At 43.8% G+C, this 17,487-nt stretch overlaps 4 protein-coding genes across 6 annotated transcripts in view; 1 reads left to right on the forward strand and 3 right to left on the reverse strand.

Moving 5' to 3' along the window:
• The window catches only part of LOC142814548 (mothers against decapentaplegic homolog 3-like), a 64,315-nt gene extending 63,519 nt beyond the window's left edge, over window positions 1-796 (reverse strand). For both annotated transcript variants that reach the window (XM_075893409.1, XM_075893408.1), the window contains exon 1: window positions 185-796. In XM_075893409.1, coding sequence (XP_075749524.1) covers window positions 185-381 — 197 coding nt within the window. In that variant the 5' untranslated portion in view covers window positions 382-796. The remainder of the gene's footprint in view (window positions 1-184) is intronic.
• A 2,030-nt stretch (window positions 797-2,826) lies between these two features.
• Window positions 2,827-7,324, reverse strand: LOC142814550 (zinc finger SWIM domain-containing protein 3-like). The gene is made up of 5 exons (XM_075893415.1): window positions 6,820-7,324; window positions 6,560-6,668; window positions 5,629-5,860; window positions 3,595-5,499; window positions 2,827-3,327 (listed from the first exon to the last, which is right to left on the reverse strand). Exons 1-5 carry the CDS (start codon window positions 7,065-7,067, stop codon window positions 3,020-3,022), a joined length of 2,802 nt encoding a protein of 933 aa, XP_075749530.1. The 5' UTR covers window positions 7,068-7,324; the 3' UTR covers window positions 2,827-3,019.
• A 436-nt stretch (window positions 7,325-7,760) lies between these two features.
• On the forward strand, window positions 7,761-10,850 carry LOC142814553 (uncharacterized). Its single transcript, XM_075893419.1, has 3 exons — window positions 7,761-8,186; window positions 8,982-9,155; window positions 10,453-10,850. Exons 1-3 carry the CDS (start codon window positions 7,910-7,912, stop codon window positions 10,617-10,619), a joined length of 618 nt encoding a protein of 205 aa, XP_075749534.1. The 5' UTR covers window positions 7,761-7,909; the 3' UTR covers window positions 10,620-10,850.
• Window positions 10,851-13,717: 2,867 nt separating this feature from the next.
• On the reverse strand, window positions 13,718-17,449 carry LOC142814552 (non-homologous end-joining factor 1-like). Of its 2 annotated transcripts, none has more exons than XM_075893417.1 (6): window positions 17,231-17,449; window positions 16,932-17,141; window positions 16,728-16,866; window positions 16,592-16,653; window positions 16,396-16,507; window positions 13,718-14,172 (listed from the first exon to the last, which is right to left on the reverse strand). In XM_075893417.1, exons 1-6 carry the CDS (start codon window positions 17,426-17,428, stop codon window positions 14,009-14,011), a joined length of 885 nt encoding a protein of 294 aa, XP_075749532.1. In that variant the 5' UTR covers window positions 17,429-17,449; the 3' UTR covers window positions 13,718-14,008. The 2 variants fall into 2 exon arrangements, with proteins under 2 accessions (XP_075749532.1, XP_075749533.1); XM_075893418.1 differs by having other exon boundaries at window positions 17,227-17,415.
• Between the last annotated feature and the right edge of the window lie 38 nt (window positions 17,450-17,487).

The following is a 17,487-nucleotide window of genomic DNA, read 5'->3' on the forward strand; positions in this document are numbered from 1 at the left end:
AAGAGGGGTGTTTTTGTTGTTCCACCTCTCTCTAGGATAAATATTGCAGAAGCCAGCGATGCGTCGCGTAGTCAGCACGAAGCTGTACCATGAGACAACTGAAGAAAATCTTGTTACAAACACAATTCAAGAACAAGGAAATTGACCGACGAAGTAAAACAATACAGTTCTCCGTAATACCAACCTGGGAATAGTGATGCATGCAGTGTGGGCATCTTGAGTAGAAATCGCCTTTTCGAGTTCGTCCATTCCTCCAGATTTCTTCAGCTTCTTCACCAAACTTTTGACGGCTTTCTCGCTCCATTTGTCTTCTCCTTCGCCTTTCTTCCAACCCAACAACCGCTTAACAACCGGGGGTGTGAACGGTAAAATCGATATCATTTTTGAAGCTCTTCGGTACCGCACAGTTATTTCTTCTTCAACACATAATTTAAAAGGTCGACACCACTGGTAACGTAGGAACGTTCGCACGGGGCCCGCGGTGACAGTAGTTTCGACGAGGAGTTCACTGATCACAGTGAAGTGTCGCGCATATGTCCCACACAGTAAACCACAGAATAACCTCTTCTGCGCAGCGCACGTGAAACGCGAGCTTACTGTGAAGAGTTTCGCATGTGCCGAAGAGTTCGCGGCATCCTACGGCGCTGTGAGGTTTCCCGGGTGTGCAGCAGTTGTAAACACGGCTCCAACAGCTGCCAGAGGTGACGAATTCACTCTTATGCAAACGAGCGACCAATAACACGACTCACCACACACGCAGACGCAATGAAAACACATAACACGGATACCACCAATAGCTCTAGGCCTGCCTCGCGTAATAACAAGCTGAAAAGCCAAGATGTCGCTACCTGTCATTGTTATTACAGAGTATTTATTTACGAAACAAAATATGTTTTCAAGCGTACCAAGCTCAATTTTCTTAGCATTAATATAACTAAAATTTTAATTGGATATTTTAGTGAATACAAAACGTGCTGGTAAGGGTACTTTTGGTAGGAGACCACCTTCCTCCATGTAGGAGACGGCATGCAAGTTGAATCAGCTGATCTAGCGGCACACGCTAGCTGTCGGATGATTTCGCGTTACGCGCGTTTCAGTGGCGCAGGTGCACGTTCTCTGTAGGCCGTATGCATTCACAGCAACATTGTTAAAAGTGTGCGCTTCGTGCGTGCTTTGCTTCTGGATGTAATGGCATGAGGATGTTCGCGCGTGTTTATGCGAAAACGAAACCGCCGACAATGACAGGTCAGCTAAGTACTAATAATCATCAAGTGCGTTTGCCTCGTGGCGTTTCATTCGCGTGACAAAGTGCCTCTTCGTTCCTGTATACGCAGAGTTTACATACGGGGGAAAGCGCAACTAGCAGGAGGGCGTATTCCCTTTTCTTTTTCGGTGTGTCTAAAGGTACGTCGGACGTACCCGAATACCAAAAGCTAAAGGTACGTCCGACGTACCCGAAACCGTGAGTCTAAAGATACGTCGGACGTACCCGATTACTAAAAGCTAAAGGTACGTCCGACGTACCCGAAACCGTGAGTCTAAAGATACGTCGGGGGTACGCGAAACTGAGTCTAAAAAAAAAAAAAAGATACGTCGGACGTACGCCGGGAGTTGCCGGGTGGGTCCACGGCTACCGCGTACCAATTTTTGCATATATACGAAGAAACGAGCCTTCGTGCGAGCCTGCTCACGTAAAAGACTGACAGGGAGCGAGTACTACCGGTGACAATGGAAAACTTAGAGCATCGCGTGGTTGACGAACGGCGTCGATGTCGGCGGTGCCGTTCTCTCCTAGCAGATCTTTTGAACGGAAAGGGGGAGGCTCGCACGTAAGTACAGAGGCTGATGTCCTTCCCTCGGCAGAGCAATTTTCGGGCAAAGAGTTCTGTGCGGTACTCTCGCGAACGCGGTTTTGTGTGATATGCGCCTATGTAGCCAGCTGAGTTTGCACGAAAACCATTCTGGGAGCCGACCTACTCGCTGACCTTTGAAACCGTAACTGCGACCGGCTCCCAAAAACTAACCAGCGCGCTTGAGTCCACGAGGTTTCCAGATGAGCGGGTCGTTAGCTAATTACTGCAGGGAAAAAAACAAGATGTAAGATTTTTAAATGCAAAGCATTTCTTAGCAAACCAAACGAATTTATTTATCTGGTTAGCCAAGTTAGATCACTAACTAGCTAGCCGCCTACGCCTGGGTGCTCTCATGATCTCCTCCTTAGCAGGTTGCAAAAACGAAAAAGACAGGCCAGATAGCATTTTAATGCTCTTATTATACATAGTTTTCACGTGACATCACAGACAGGTTCTCTGCACTGGGTGCTCCGAGATGGCGGCAACCGTGACTTTTTATGTCATTAGAGAGTACCATTGCAGAGGAGGACACACAGTTGTTCGGTCCCCGTGTTCTTTTGTGATGTCCCCACTTTCTTCTGTTCGCAAGGCGCGCTGTGGGGAATCAAAGGAACGCGAAGGGCACCGGCACAAATCCTATGTCACCGTTTGAGCTAACCCAGCATCTCAAAGTAGCTGGGGGCCCTAAGATGGCGGCCATGGTGACGTCAATGCAAACTATGTATACAATGAATGAATTCAGTGTTCACTGAAGGCACAACTAATGCAAGCTTTAATCAAAGGATCACAATTGTATGAAGAATAATAGGAACAAATACACAGACACACAATACATGTAAATGTCACTCGCATGAAACAGCACTAAGCTTTCTTCCATTTTTTATAAGCATGCCAGTGGGGCATACACTCAGCCATCTTTTGTTGTGCTTAAGCAAACCCTGCTTGCGAGCTCCCCTGCTTGCGTAGAAGCAAACCCTGCTTGCGTAGAAGCTTTGGAGCAATTCTGCTCATTTGTAGCATTAATGTAGTAGCTTTCACAAAACGTAGCAGGTTGGAGTAATTTTGCTCATTTGTAGCATGTATGGACCAGCTTTAACAAAATATAGCACGTAGGAGCAATTGCAGCAGGTTTCCCATCGCTGTGTTCCACTCACGGAGCAGCTCCTTTACATTTGGGCTGCTGCTACACACTTCGCACAAAACCAGGAACTATTCCTGTTGCGGCTGCTCAGTGAAGTACAGATTTGGTGGAACCAACACAAACATAAGTCACAAATCACAGAAGGGTCCTCTTCTAACAGGTCCCGACATTCGTTGCATTTCCACTTTATGGTTTGCTTCTTCACCTTGACTGTTGCCAGCACAGCTGTCCAGCCGTCTTCAGTGAAGTATTTCTGGACACAGTCAAGGTGAACTTCCTCGTCGAGGATTGTCTCTGGAATCCTGGAAGGTATGGTTTCCACCTGGTCCTCACCTGTAAAAATTACTGAATAAGTGTTCTGAACCTGCCATCAGATGGCTTTAAGGTACAACAGAATGCTATGAATCTGAACAAGGGGAACTTATTTCTAGGGCTCAGGTTTATTTTGTGAATTGAACACTCAATATTCTTACAGAATGTAGCTGTAGTTGCAGCCCTATAGGTGATATCAGACACCTTCGTACTACACCTTAGATAGCGACTGAAGTTGCAACAAAATAGGAAATTTAAGCATAAATAAAGGTAAATCTCACAACTCACCGAGTAGCAGTTTCCCCTGCTGAACCTCACTTAGCAGGCCCTGAGGAACTAAGCAACTTAGGATCCTGAGCTCCTTTTCCTGAGGAGGCAGATCGCGAAATGGCTGCAGTGTTGCTGCTGATTTGTGGGGTCCCTGCCGCCGTCGTGGAAGCCCAATAACGGTTTTCTCCGCCCCTTTGGGTCGACCTCGTGACTTCACCTTAGCGGGCACTTTCAGCTTTCCGAGGCGTTCGCGCATGTAGTCTGAAGGCCCGGCGCTGCTTGCAGGGGCCAAGGTATTCTCGCGTGGCTGTGCCTTTCTCACTTCATCAGGAGTTTCGCATGCACCTGCATTATGGGCACGCTGCTCTTTCTCAGGAGTGGTATGAAGTGGTTCTGCCCCGGTATGGCTTAAAGGTGCTTGAGGCAGATCTGGTTGATCATGTGAATTATTCTGATCTGCAGTTTCAGACGTGTCCCAATCCTCACCTGATGCAGCTTTGGGTGACTCTGCATTCTCTTCTACGGACACAGTCAGCTCCAGCTGGCGTCTGACTTGCTCTGGTGATGAAGGGGATGAGGCTTCATGACGCAACACTTCCACGATTTCAATTTCGCGCCCTTGCTCCCATGCCTCAGAGAGTGCCAACAAAACTTTTAGACGGCCCTGGTATCTTTCACCTGTTTCTTCTGCAGCAAGTTGAGCTATGTACTTGCATGTAGGAAATACCTCCCTGTATTTCTCATGCTGCGACATTGGCCTCCGAGGTTTTGCAGCCTGCTCCGAAATGGAATGTTCAGTTGTGCACTTCTCTTGAGAAAGGAAGGCTCTCTGATGACAGTAGTAATATGCCTTGGACCACCTTTTTAGAAAAAGTTTGTCATCAAAGAGACTAATGTTCAGAGTCCGCCTAACTGCAAACACATGCCGGCATGGCAGTCTCATAGCGTTCCAAAAGGAACAATTGCAGTTAGTTTTTGTTGTTGACGTGTTGCCAGACGACGCCTCGAATGTGAACACATCTGCTTTTTGGTCACTTGGTACTCGCTTGGCTGACAGGTAGATCTGCTCCCTTACAAGCTTAAAGGCATAGGGAGTCAATGATTCCTGATACATAGCTTCTTCAGGGCTAGAAGGTGCTTTGCAAGGTCTTTTGGATATGCTTGTCAATGCTCTGTGGTCACGTTCATCGCTCAAGGCGTTCAATACTGTGAAAAGTGAGCACACAAACTCTTCAAGGGAGCTATTCTTTTTTATAACACTTTTCAGTTTTGCGTTCAGACTTTCAATTCTGTTGTTGGTAGTGTTGTTAAAGTTTTCAGACATAAACTTGGGTCCAGTGTACCACTCATCCTTGATGGGACGCCAGTTTTTGTCATAGTAAGAGCGGATCTCTTGGCAAACATTATTGTCAAATTCCAGTTGAAGCTCCTCAAATTTTTCACTCGATCGTGACAGGACCATCTTCTGGAGCAGTGCCAGGGCTTGGTCCCTTTCCTCTGCAGTGATGTTCATCTTGTTGCAGGCAATCTCGCGTCGAAAAGTCTTTAAAGTGTGGAACACACAGATGAGCACCTTCGACTGCGGGAAGCTTTCTTTGAGAAGGTCACGCTCCAAAAGGTCCTTGTCTGCCATGACACACTTTACTTTTGGCCAAGATGGGTGCAGTTCCTTGAACTTTTCCAACATCCATTTGATAGTGGGTGCAGACTCATTCACAAGAATTGCAACACATACTGTCTCTGTGTCTCCATTGGAGTCTTCAACGTGCATCACATAGACTGGTGTTCGTATTTCTAGAAGCTTGTAGGTGGCATCAATTCCTAGGAATTCTGGGTAGGCATCCATATTTGACCGCATAGACTCATTGGACAGCAAAATTCCTTGGAAGTTTTCCCCATCAGCAAGGATGTGGTAGTCTGTACCTGTAGAAATAAATTTCATGGTCTAAATGTAAAAGATTTGGCCGACTGTACATACGAGTTTCTCTGAAGCCCACTGGAAAACCCAGATGCAATTATTTAAAAACTTGTGCTACAATATCAGGTGCTTACCATGCTCATTTTGCAGAAGAGCTGCAGTCTTAATGAGGTCATTCCTTGTCTGTGGTCTGAGGGAAGAGGCCGCATTGCTCAAGTCTTTGAGCAGGACAAGTTTCCCCGTCTTTTCTTCTATCCTTTTCTTAACCAACTTCTTGTTGGCATGCAAAGCCAAGAGCTGTGTGGCTTCCTCCTTGGCCCCTGGTTCTCTTAATGCTCTGGTTTGTGGCAGGTGGCTGTAGAGTAACTGCAATAAAATAAACTTTTCATTCAATGTTAAACTGAACTACATATGCAATTATAGGTTAACTGCATTATGCAATGTCAAGCTCACAGAGTGAAGCAAACAAGTGCAGACAACATTCTGCATATATGGCATCTAGGTTCTTAGCACAAGCAAGCTCACTTCAATCTCACCTTATCATGCTTGTAACTGTAAATCTGTGTTTCCTATATATGGCTCGCATGTGATGTCAAGGACACAGTTCCTGAATGTAGTAGCACTGTAGAATGGCGGCTTTGATGACAAGCAAGTTGCAGTTAATCTGCCTCAATGTAATAATGATGCAGCAGGAATTCCTCTGAGTGTGAATAAGAAATGAACCTGCATGTACTGCTTTGATCCCATTAATTTGACATCGCAAAACTTCGCATCCCCTGTGCTGGTGCTACCAGCTCAATGAGAATTGAGCGAGAACATTTTGCGCGATCAAGTAAGCACGTCAAACATTTCGTCAAAAGTATATTTCAGTGGTGCATGTCACCCTGTATAACCTCAAAACTCAGGTTTGTTTCTGTGAAAAAACAGAACTGAACTTCACTAACCAATATGAACAGGTAACAGCAAAAGCTGTATTGGCTTAATTTAACAACACATGGTGAGGGATGAAGGACAGGGCATTAAGATACTGTCGCACACTTTTAAGGATGCTTAGGAACTCCATACCTTCGATAACTCATGGTTGTGGTCCTCATTCATTTCAATAACCTCCAGGAAGTTCCCATCGTCAGAGGCCCTGCACTTCACGAACGCCGGACATCCAGCCTGAAAGGTGCTGAAAGTGATCCGTTGTCACATGCTCAATGTCTCTCAGGAAACAATCGTCTAAATGCATGATGTGTACAACGCAACCACGTCGCTGACCATGGTGGATTGGCAGCACAGAAAGAAACACAAAGGAAACAATGACCAGTGCTGGCCCTCACCTGGTATCTCTTTCCCCCTTGCTGCGGCTCTTGAAAGACTTGCCCCCCTTGATACAGCAGTAAACCACCTGATACATTCCAAGTCGTTCGTTCAGAAAACGCTTCACTTTGGTCTTCGCCGCTGTGACAGTTCGACAGTCACGTTTGTAAAACTGCACGAACTTCTCTTCACTGTATCCTTTCACAGCAGCTTCCAGTTCCCTGAACGTTGGAAATTTGTCCCCAACTTTCATTTTGCTGCCAGCCATCACACGAGCTGCGGAACGGGAACACTTGACTGGCGCCGCACGTGCTGCGGAACGGTCACCACAGAACACCTGTAACACGCTGACTGAAGAGACGGGAGAATGGCGCCACACAAGTAGGACGGATAAGACTATGGATAAGACAGACTCACAGAACACCTGACAGACTCGGACGGACTCCAAGAACTGGATTGGAATGGATTGATTTGTACTACTTGCATCGAAATCGACCCGATGGCGAAAACTTTTTTTTTTTCCTAATCAAGCGATATAATAGCTGCGTGTAAACCACGGAGGAATAAACATTTCCGTGGTATAAACCAAGCTTGAGTAGGCGAGAAAGTGCAACCCGTGCAACGTCTGATGTAACCGGTGCAACGTCTGCGCGTCCAACTACAAACTCGTTGACGAAAACTTTTTTTTTCTCGGATCCGCGCGTCTAAGAGGTCAGTCGTGCGAACTGCTTGAAAACGACGGACGGGCAGGTGGAACTTGAGTCGCTTGAGTGAAAACTTGCGAGAAAGCGCACGTCGGACGTACCTTTAGCTTTTAGTATTCTGGTACGTCCGAAGTATCTTTAGACTCACGGTTTCGGGTACGTCGGACGTACCTTTAACTTTTGGTATTCGGGTACGTCCGACGTACCTTTAGACACAGCGTTTTTTCTTTTTTGGAGGCGTGTAGCTGTAGAGATAGCGCGCGCGATAAAACTTCATCGGGTACGTATACGCTTTGACTCTGTCAGCATAGTGCCATTCCTTTTAAGTTACGATAAGCAGTACCCCGTTGCATCATGAACGGCCCATTACGGTGTCAACCGCGTCCTGGGCGCATAACGGCGCGAAATGCATCCGTCGGAAGAAGTGGTTGCCGCGGCACCAGCTGCAGGTGACTTCATTCCCCTGCAGCCCCTTTCGGAGAACGGAATAACTACTGACCCATCGATAAGCGCAGCGTTCGACGGGAATGTGACGGTAAACATGCCTCCACCCAAGCCTGGCGTTTTCTTCTTCGTCTTGCTGCTCTTGGCAGTTGCGTGGACGCTCGCTGGTGTCGGGATTTTCGGCGTGTGTTTCTTTTTCTACAAGCATTACCACGCAGCGATATGGGCTTTGGCATCGGGTGAGTGACCCCACTGTTAGTGACTGCATGCGTGCACTATATGCGCCGTGTGTGTCTCGCTCCTACTACGCGCTTATTTTCGCTCGAGAGTTCGTAGAAGTAGTGAATTGTTGCTTTATCGCGTTTATAACGGGTCATCGATCACTCAAGTAACGCTTTGGCGGCCTACGAAGATTATTAACCAGCATTACTTACGCCGATCTTTAGACATCGTGTTTTCAATGCTAATCAATTAAGTTACACATCTTCCGCAATATCGCTCGCATCGATTCGTGTAAGTAACACGACTATACGTGCCAATCGTATCGCAAAAGCCGTGAGCTGCCCCGCCCTTTGGGTGTACTTGATAGTGAGTTCCCGCAATCGGTTGTAAAGCAGTCTTCCCGTAACTGCAGATGATATACGCTGCTTTGGCTCGTTTCAGATCAGTCTTTTGTAGTATAATAAGCGCAACCTTGACTCCCGCTAACACTCACTCATCCACCCGATCGAGTGGATGAGTGTCGTGTGTGTTACTCGGGTGAGTGTTTGCTGGAGTCAAGGTTGAGCTAATTATCCTACAATATGATGAATGGCCAACTAGTCCAACAACAAGTTTCATTTAGTTCAGTCTGTCTCGACAAACAACTTCTCGCGCGTTTTCATTAAAGGCGGGTGTTTGCGGGGGTGAAGGGGGCGTACATCGTACGTCTCATCACGTGGTCGAAGGTGTCATGTATCAGAGCTGCTGAGAAACTCCTGTCGAATTTTGGTGACATGCTTGTGTGACATAATTATTGTGTCCATGGTGTTCAGGAATATTTGCAGGAGGTGTCCTCCACCTTCAAATTCTACACCTTGCCAAGAGGCTAGACATGTGGCATGATGTGCACACGCTTGGAGGACTCAAAGTTCTCGGAGTCATTGTGTCTGTTGGCAGCCTTGCATCATCCACAGCGTACTGGGTCTTCGTTGTCACTAGGCATGAAGGTAAAAACAAAAATGTAACTCCGTCTAATTTCAAATGCCAAACTGGCCACTTGCGGCAGCTCGTATATATATGGAAAATTAATCATGATTTCGTCCTTCGGCAGAGCACTGCACTGCAGTAACCCGTGCGTGAAACTCGCTCGCGTACTGTCAAAGGTACTGACAGCCAATTTTTGTGGTACCTATTTTCTTTATCGAAATAAAAGGCTTAGCATGATCATCATCGGTCTGACTATGCCCATAGGAGGCAAAGGCCTGTCCTATGATCCGCCAATCACCCTGGTCAATCCGCCAGGAGAGCAGGTTGATTGGCGGAACATAGGAGAGGTGAACCTTTAATGATGATAGCATTCCATTTCGATAACAAAAAACACAGGTATTATGAAAATTGTTTAAGGACCTTAATTTATGTTTAACGTGGTAGCAGTACTCCATCTACTCCTCTGCAAGAGCTGGGCAGTGTGGATGAACCGCCAGGAGAGCAGGTTGATTGGCGGAACATAGGAGAGGTAAACCTTTAATGATGATAGCATTCCATTTCGATAACAAAAAACACAGGTATTATGAAAATTGTTCAAGGACCTTAATTTATGTTTAACGTGGTAGCAGTACTCCATCTACTCCTCTGCAAGAGCTGGGCAGTGTGGATGAATCCAGAAGCGTACAAACAAAAATCACATCTGCAGTCCTAGCCCTCTTAAAATAATGCTAATGAGTAAAAAATTTTCCTCCCATTAGTAAATTATTCTTTCGTGATGCCAAAAGCACTACGTTTCCTGCAAGAACATGCTTGGTAAATGAAAAAAATGTGGATGACGACCCCACCTTTAAATTTTTGTACCAGTGGCCGTGACGTCAATGACAGCATGTTTTCGGGCCTTTAGTATCTCCTGGTTGGCAGAAATAAAATACATTGACTTCTGAAAGAGCCAGAGGCTCAAAATATCAAATTTTATGAAATTTTGTTTATTAAATGTGGTTACAATATGAAAAGACTTCAAAATTCCTGAGGTTGGATTTTTGGGTGGGAACGCTAAACTTTAAATTGTTGACACTCACTTTTTCATCTTTTAATAAACCTGGAGTAATGAAAATAATGTCTAGTTTATCAGTATAAACCTACTTATTGTTTCCCTGTAGCAGTTGCTTGTAGAATCACGCTAAAATGCAGCTTTTCTATCCACTGTGTGGCCTCGCAATCTTGAACTTCGATTCATAAATCTATTAGTGAAAGCAATCTTGAACTTCGATTCATAAATCTATTAGTGAAAGCAATGTGTTGGGCTGTCTTTTTCAGTGTTTTCAATGGCTCCTGGTGCCCTCTACCCTCCAGCAATTTTGAGCACCATAACTCTGCTCTGGGGCCTCCTTCTCTTCGGCAGCGCCAAGCATTGCCAGAAACGTGTTGCCGAAGCTCACCCCAGTCTCCTTACCTATGGTGGTTACGGCACCTCCGACGCATAAGCACTACGGACCATGAATGATGATTTATTTTGAAATTGTTTTTACTTTTGTACATACGTATAGTCATAATTGCCAGTGCTGTGCACTGCATTCCATGCAAAGGGTGTTTCTTTCTTTGTTTCACTCTTTCTTGTACATAAGTTTTTGATGTTTTAATGATTCTCTAGTTACATTGTTACTATACAGTATTGATAAAAAAAAATAAAACCTTTTGGCCTTCTTTTGTTCTTAGGAGCGTCCTTTTCATTTTGTCACTTGTTGTTTCAAAAATTCCTGCAAGTGGACATTCGGCATGGGGCGTCTTTCCCAAAATGGAGGTCTGAAGTTTAGCATTAAGGTACAGTACTCGCAGATCGAGATAGGACAATTAAGGGCTAAGTAACATACACACTTTCGTTTCACGTCCATCCTCAGTTCGGGTCATGTCTGCATAATATCGACTCGGAGCTAAAATCATACTTAGACACCACGTTCATCACGACATGACGTGGTTATCTCGAGCAATTGTGCATACAAGTCATTGAACTAAAAAATTTGACATCTCGTTTGAATATGTAAGTACTGTAAACATCAGACTGAGCCAACTTCATTTGCCTTGTGTGTTAGCATCCTACTGTAATTACATGTAACATGGTTAAAAACTGCGGTTAATAAAGAAGTGTTTGAAGTGATGTATATTAAATATATTACCTATGAGTGTTTCACATCCCAAAGCCACAATATGATTGAAGGACGCCGTAGTGGAGGGCTATGGATATCTCAACCACCTGGGGTTCTGTAACGTCCACTTAATTAAAGAACATGAGCCTCTAACATTTTCACCTGCAACAAAAATACAGTCACCACGGCTAAGATTCAATCCCGTGACCTTTGGGTTGGCCACTAGACTACTGTCGCCGATGCTTAAAGCGGTATAAAGGACACGGCCAACAAAGCCAGCTTGTTCCGTTCACTGCATTTGTACTACAAGCATAAACACGACAAGCAATGTAGTGTACAACCAATCGCATTTTAAATCCATTGTTACGTTATTGGGGCTGTGAATTTTCACTGTATGCTCTTTTAGAAGAAGTAACAGCCGTGTCGTATTACTTTTGTAGGCCACGTGTCAAAAGCCAGCCCACAAAAACACATGGTAGCGCTTGCTATCAGCTAGACTATTTTATATAAACGCGGGCTTACCCACACAATGCATATCCTATACATATGAAATGGAAATAGAAAGATTCATCACGCAACTTTTTGCCCACGAAAAGAACGCCGACAAGGCAGGAGACAGGGCAAAGTGCTTAGTCCCGCCGTCTCTTCCTTTGTAGTTTTTTTTTTGTGTGCTACAAGTTTTAACATGTGTCACCACCGATAAGCTCACTCTTACACTCTTTCTAGTAAGATTCAATTGCTAGAAATATAATTCTATACACAGATTTAAAAGAAAGAACCAATCCATTTACTCTTGCAAAAAACTGCCTGAGGCACATCCACATTCTGATGTCTGCAACATTCTGAAGCCCAATTTTGTAAGCTTTATTTTATACAGCACAGGTTTCATTTGCCCAGGTGTACGGATGGCAGCCAATACCTTTCGGACCTGTGTGAAGAATGTTTTCTTTGGTGCGGTGCCTTGGCACAAACACTGTTCCGTGTCGTAGCTATTCAAACATTTCTTTCATCCAACAACTTTTAAGCCTAAAATGCAAATAAGGCTGTGTGACACAAGTCTACAGAATTCAAAAAGTATTGCAAACGTCCACAGTATTGCAAGTGTATCATGTCAGCTGTTGGCAGCAACTACCAACGCAGGTATGCAAATGAAAACAAAATGGCCGAACTGTTTTCACGAATGCCCACAATACACTTCGCGTACTGTAAGGCTATAAGAAGGACATCGCGTTCTCTTTATACAACTCTTCAGTGATCACCATGCTCCAAAATACTCGATGAATTCTAAAGTTAATTTCTAGACTACACTGACAACATTCAGTACCAATATCTGTAGCAGACTGCTCACACAAGGGAAAAAATGTTTTTTGTCTGGACTATAGTCTGAAGCATCTCATAGTCTCTGGCGTCTTACAAGACTAACAATTTGTTCATGTTACTCTGACTTTCTCGATTAAGAATCTTTTGACAACAAATGCTAGCACAGATAAGTTCTGTTGGTTGCAATAGCTTAAATACTATGGCTTCTAAGGGGCCAAGGAATACAATGCCGGGTACATTATCATGGGGAAAAAAACTTTGTACCAATCTGAACTTGCAATACCCGCTATGTTACAATTCTTTGTACCATAACTGTGACACAAAACTACACAAAAGCTGTTTTACTCTAATATATTTGCAAAGCAGAACAGCAAGCTATACTAAAATTCCCAAAGGATATCTCAACATGAAAAAGATAAAATCACATTTCAATAAAGTCAATATCATGAGCATTGCAGTAATCATCGCAGTATTACTGCAGCAGCACACACACAAAAAATTGTGATAAAATTTGTTACAAGTACATATAAACACGTGCAAACAACAATGCTCTTTCATCCCCTCAACCACGTTGACTGAAAAATCTTCAACGAAAATGCGATTTAAAAAAATTAATATGGCATATTTACCTTACAAAAAAGCAAGTTTTCAATATAAAAAACATTTTGAAGCGTGCAAGTAATCATGGCTACCCTCTGCTAACCAACAACAACAAAAAAAAGTGCTGTCTGAAGATTCTCGGCACTCTCGCACTGTTTTTGTCAACCTTATAGGGACACCAATCTATCCTAGGACGACCCACCTGCAACACATGCCGCCTCCCCTGAATACGATTTTCAGAACCCATGTTGCCATAAACATGTAAATGAGTGGCTGGAAGAAAAATGAAATCCAAAGCAAGTGCTGCCATCTGAGGTTACTCACAACTAGCTCACGAACAAACGAGTCTCGTTCAAATTGCTCAATAAATTGATTAGGATTGATTGATTGGTTGAGCAAAGGAAATATATACCAAGCTGAGGAGTCACACTAGTCCAAAACGGTAAAGGGGTTGAGATTAATAGATACATTGTTCAAAACACAATGGGGGAGACATTTAGGTTGATCTAAATATGAAAATACTAAACATCATGTGCACTCTTACAACGTTGCAAAAGTCGTGACCTTGCGAGAAATTTTACCATAAAATCAAATATATGTGTATATATCTATAAAACTGACTACATTGTACATTGCGGATACCACATGGTCTATAAGAATTAAGCAATGAATTCTACTTATAATACAAATGCATAGAGCAATGTGACACTGCAAGAAAAAAAAAAACTTCCTTTCTAGAAAACCCAAATGAGCGAATCAACTTGTTGCTGTGCATTACAGGACAAATACAATGACTGCTTTGTAGAGCCTTAGAGCCTCAGGTTCTTTTTCGCTTTTTTGGCCTTGGGTTTTTCAGTGATTACTTCAGGAGACGGTTCCTTGTTCCGTGCAGACTTGCTGTTATGCACGGCCTCAATAGGCATGTTTCTCTGATCACTAGCTTCAGCAGGCAACTGCACGTTAGACTGGCTGCCTGGGAGAAGATGGTACGAGGAACGTTGCACTATCAAAATCTGAGAACAAGCCAACACTTTAGAGGGAAACTTTATACCGGCACTTCTGTGGCTGTACAATCCAGCCTCATAACAAATTTGCATCTCACTTGAAAGCATGTTTGTTATATCCCGAAATTCTTTATAAAAGTATAGTTCAACACTATATCTAATGCAATAGTATTCTTCATTTATTTTCTTATAACTAATACTTTGTTATATCTGGGTTCGTTATATCTAGTTTTGAGTGTATGGAAGAAAGTGCTATGATCGGAAGCCAAAACTATAAAAATGTCGAAGCTTCAGCCAAAAGGGGCAAAGCAGCACTTGTGATAGCAATGTAATACACAACTAAAACGACTCTTCACACAACATGTGAGGTGCCCCAGATGCAAGCACAAGAAAAAAAGAAAACACAAGTCGCATTTTTGTGTCTATTCTTGTTTCTTTGTGTTTGTAACGAATTTCTACCAGCTACCCCAATTGCCTGTACTTTTATGAATTGTAGTTTTATTGGTCGTATACATTACAGCAAACACTAACTCACCAGTTAAATAATACAGCATAGGGGCACACGTAAACAGATTTGGTTCAACGAGTATAAATGCTTGCAGTCATAGCATTGATGTGATGAACAGTGCAGAAGAGAGAAGCAAAAGCAAGATATTGCCCCTCCCTTCAATGCATCTTCGAAATTTCAGGATAACATGACCACCAAGATGAGTGTGCACAAAGACAGAACAGGCAAAATCTCTACTCATCTTGGTTGGCCAAAACTGATAATATAATCTGGTGTTTTAGATGCCAAGCCACAATGTGATTACCGTTGAACTCCTTTTAAGAGACATGCATCAGGGAACGATTCGTTTTTTATTTGAGGTGTCTTTCAAAAGCAGGGTATCGGGTATGTATTTTATTATCCCCCTATTTCCATGTATGCTCACTGGTATGAGACAAGCCACTGGGGAGAGCTGCGCAAATTTTGAACATCTAATGTTGTGTACGTGCACTGACATTGCACATTACATGGGGCCCCCAGCATTTCACTCCTACTGAACTGCAAGTTCCGCGGCCGTGATTGAACCTGTGACTTTCAGATCAGCAGCCAGTACAACTGCACCAGACTGGCCCAACCTTTGCAGCTGCCATAGATTAACTGCAAGACTGGATACATAAACCATCTGTATGCTCAGCTGCATGAAAGGCATGCGAAACTGCCACATCTAGGTTAGTTAGATCAAGGGGCACAAATTTAACTATAATCAATAGTGGTTTTAAGGGTGCTTAACAGACAAGATACAGGAGACAGATTACACAAATTAGCACCCACTTTAAAAAAAGTTTATTCACAGAAACTGGCCCGGATTTGCCTCACACCGAACATGGAAACGAATGCGTTAAAACCAACTAGTTTGATTTATGTGCTCGTTTGCATATTCTGTATCTTGTATCTTGACTATTATGCACTCTTAAAACCACTATGTATCAGTACAAACGTTCCCAAATTTCTGCGCTTCAAGTACCTCTAGTTGATTCTCTTTATAATGTATCTTCCACTCGTACATCATGAATTGGTGTCTACCCGTGATGTCACACTGCGATGACACATTACAGAAATATCACAACCTTGATATTGAAACCATAGGTGCTTTTTTTTAAGACAGCAGAATTTAAAATGTGGTTGATGCATTCCCAGACACCACAATACCCTTTTCAGAGTTCTTGACGCCAGTGTTTTAATTGAGAGCCCCAGTCCAAAATATTTACATTTCATGTCAGTACTCCTTTCAATGTGTGATACAATTTGACCATGACCCATCTCATTCAATCTGTAGATTGAATAGGTAACTGTCCGGCACATGAACCTATTCTGGGGCACAGCACAATACGAAACAGGCTACAGTAATGTCCTTCGTTGACAACTAGCGCTTCAACACACCTTCTAGATCACCATGGTCAAGCTTCTTTTACTATAATTTTTGGCTTGTCAATGTCAGCTGTGCCTACGGCACTACAGAATGAAGCCTAAAACATTCAGTTAATGTTTAAATTCAAAGCTGCTTATAGGTATAAGTGCTTTCGAAGCGTCAATGCTGTTTTAGTGAAATGTGAAAATTGTTCATATTACAAAAATCTTCAGGGCTTATTCTTTTATGTATCAAAATCACAATACGAACAGATGCAAAAAAAAAGAAAAAACTTACTGGACTTTTTTTCACTCAATGTAGATAGCTCTTGGTAAACCTTCATTATTTTTCCAAGTTCGTCACCAGAAAACGCACTTTCTGGCAAGCCGGCGAAACGTCGCTGCAGCACCTGTGCTCAAAACAGCAATCAATCGATTTTGCTCACCAATAGTTCGTATGACAAAGTAGCTATGCATATAATGTGTGGACGTACCCCAGCACGCGTCGTCTCTTCCTTGAACTCGTCCTCATCAAATGGCAGCGTGCGAAGACTCCCTGAACGTTGTAAAAACAAATATAACAAAAAGACGTGACTGGAGGCGCGCACGCTCGTAGAAAGATGAATTTACTTTTGGAGACTCTCGCGCCTGACGAAGTGTAGTCCGCTATCTCGGCGTCTTTCTTGTAAAGCAGCGCAAACAAACGCTCCCTCTGCTCTTTCATGGCCGCCAGCATCGCGAGAATGGGTAGAGTGACCTGTGAATAGAACTGCCAAAGGGAAAACAACACGTTAGCGAATGTGACGCGGAAAGAAAAGCGCAACCTCGACTTACGTCATCAGTGCTCTGGGCAGCCATCGCGAAACGCCAGAGGAACTTGACCTCCCCTATTGTCATGCTCAGAGCGAACACCAGAGAACTTGAATCGATGGTCGCCGTGAGTTCGGGCGAGTGTTTGGAGCTGCGTTCAATCGCGGCCGTCAACCCGTCTGAAAGGTGACTCACGAGGCCTTTCGTCGTTGCCTCTATCGAGGGGTTCAGCTCCTACGACAAAATAATGAAAAGTTTAAATTACTGCCTTACACTGAAGCGACGAATGTCAAGCGCGACGGTTCGATTGTGCGCTCACTTGCCCTGCATCTGTCTTGGAGGGCGTCTTCATCGAGAATTTCTTTGTAGAGACACCTCAAGTCCGTAGCCACAATTATGACAGTATTCGGAGTTGTAGCGTACTTGATGAGACCAGAAAAGTTATGGCAGGAAACGCTTTTCCACGGTATTGTGAACGTCCCGTCAAGCGCGACAGCAGACGCTCCCTGCACATCCATCATTTTGCTCGCTTTTGGATTCAGTTGAAACTTCCCCTGGCTTCAAACGCTATTCAAGCTAG

This window comes from Rhipicephalus microplus, chromosome 4, assembly GCF_043290135.1.
Source record: "Rhipicephalus microplus isolate Deutch F79 chromosome 4, USDA_Rmic, whole genome shotgun sequence".
In the NCBI taxonomy this organism is placed as follows: domain Eukaryota; kingdom Metazoa; phylum Arthropoda; class Arachnida; order Ixodida; family Ixodidae; genus Rhipicephalus; species Rhipicephalus microplus.

Bases quoted from the DNA above. Each gene is read 5' to 3' on its own strand.
- LOC142814550 (XM_075893415.1), bottom strand. From the start codon at position 7,067: ATGGCTGGCAGCAAAATGAAAGTTGGGGACAAATTTCCAACGTTCAGG. The intron at 5,500-5,628 runs GTAAGCACCTGA...TTATTTCTACAG, and splicing joins TCTTCTGCAAAATGAGCATG to GTACAGACTACCACATCCTT. The intron at 3,328-3,594 runs GTGAGTTGTGAG...TAATTTTTACAG, and splicing joins GCAGGGGAAACTGCTACTCG to GTGAGGACCAGGTGGAAACC.
- LOC142814553 (XM_075893419.1), top strand. From the start codon at position 7,910: ATGCATCCGTCGGAAGAAGTGGTTGCCGCGGCACCAGCTGCAGGTGAC. The intron at 8,187-8,981 runs GTGAGTGACCCC...CATGGTGTTCAG, and splicing joins GATATGGGCTTTGGCATCGG to GAATATTTGCAGGAGGTGTC. The intron at 9,156-10,452 runs GTAAAAACAAAA...TGTCTTTTTCAG, and splicing joins CGTTGTCACTAGGCATGAAG to TGTTTTCAATGGCTCCTGGT.
- LOC142814552 (XM_075893417.1), bottom strand. From the start codon at position 17,428: ATGATGGATGTGCAGGGAGCGTCTGCTGTCGCGCTTGACGGGACGTTC. The intron at 16,654-16,727 runs GTAAATTCATCT...TACAACGTTCAG, and splicing joins AGGCGCGAGAGTCTCCAAAA to GGAGTCTTCGCACGCTGCCA. The intron at 16,508-16,591 runs GTACGTCCACAC...TTTTGAGCACAG, and splicing joins AAGAGACGACGCGTGCTGGG to GTGCTGCAGCGACGTTTCGC.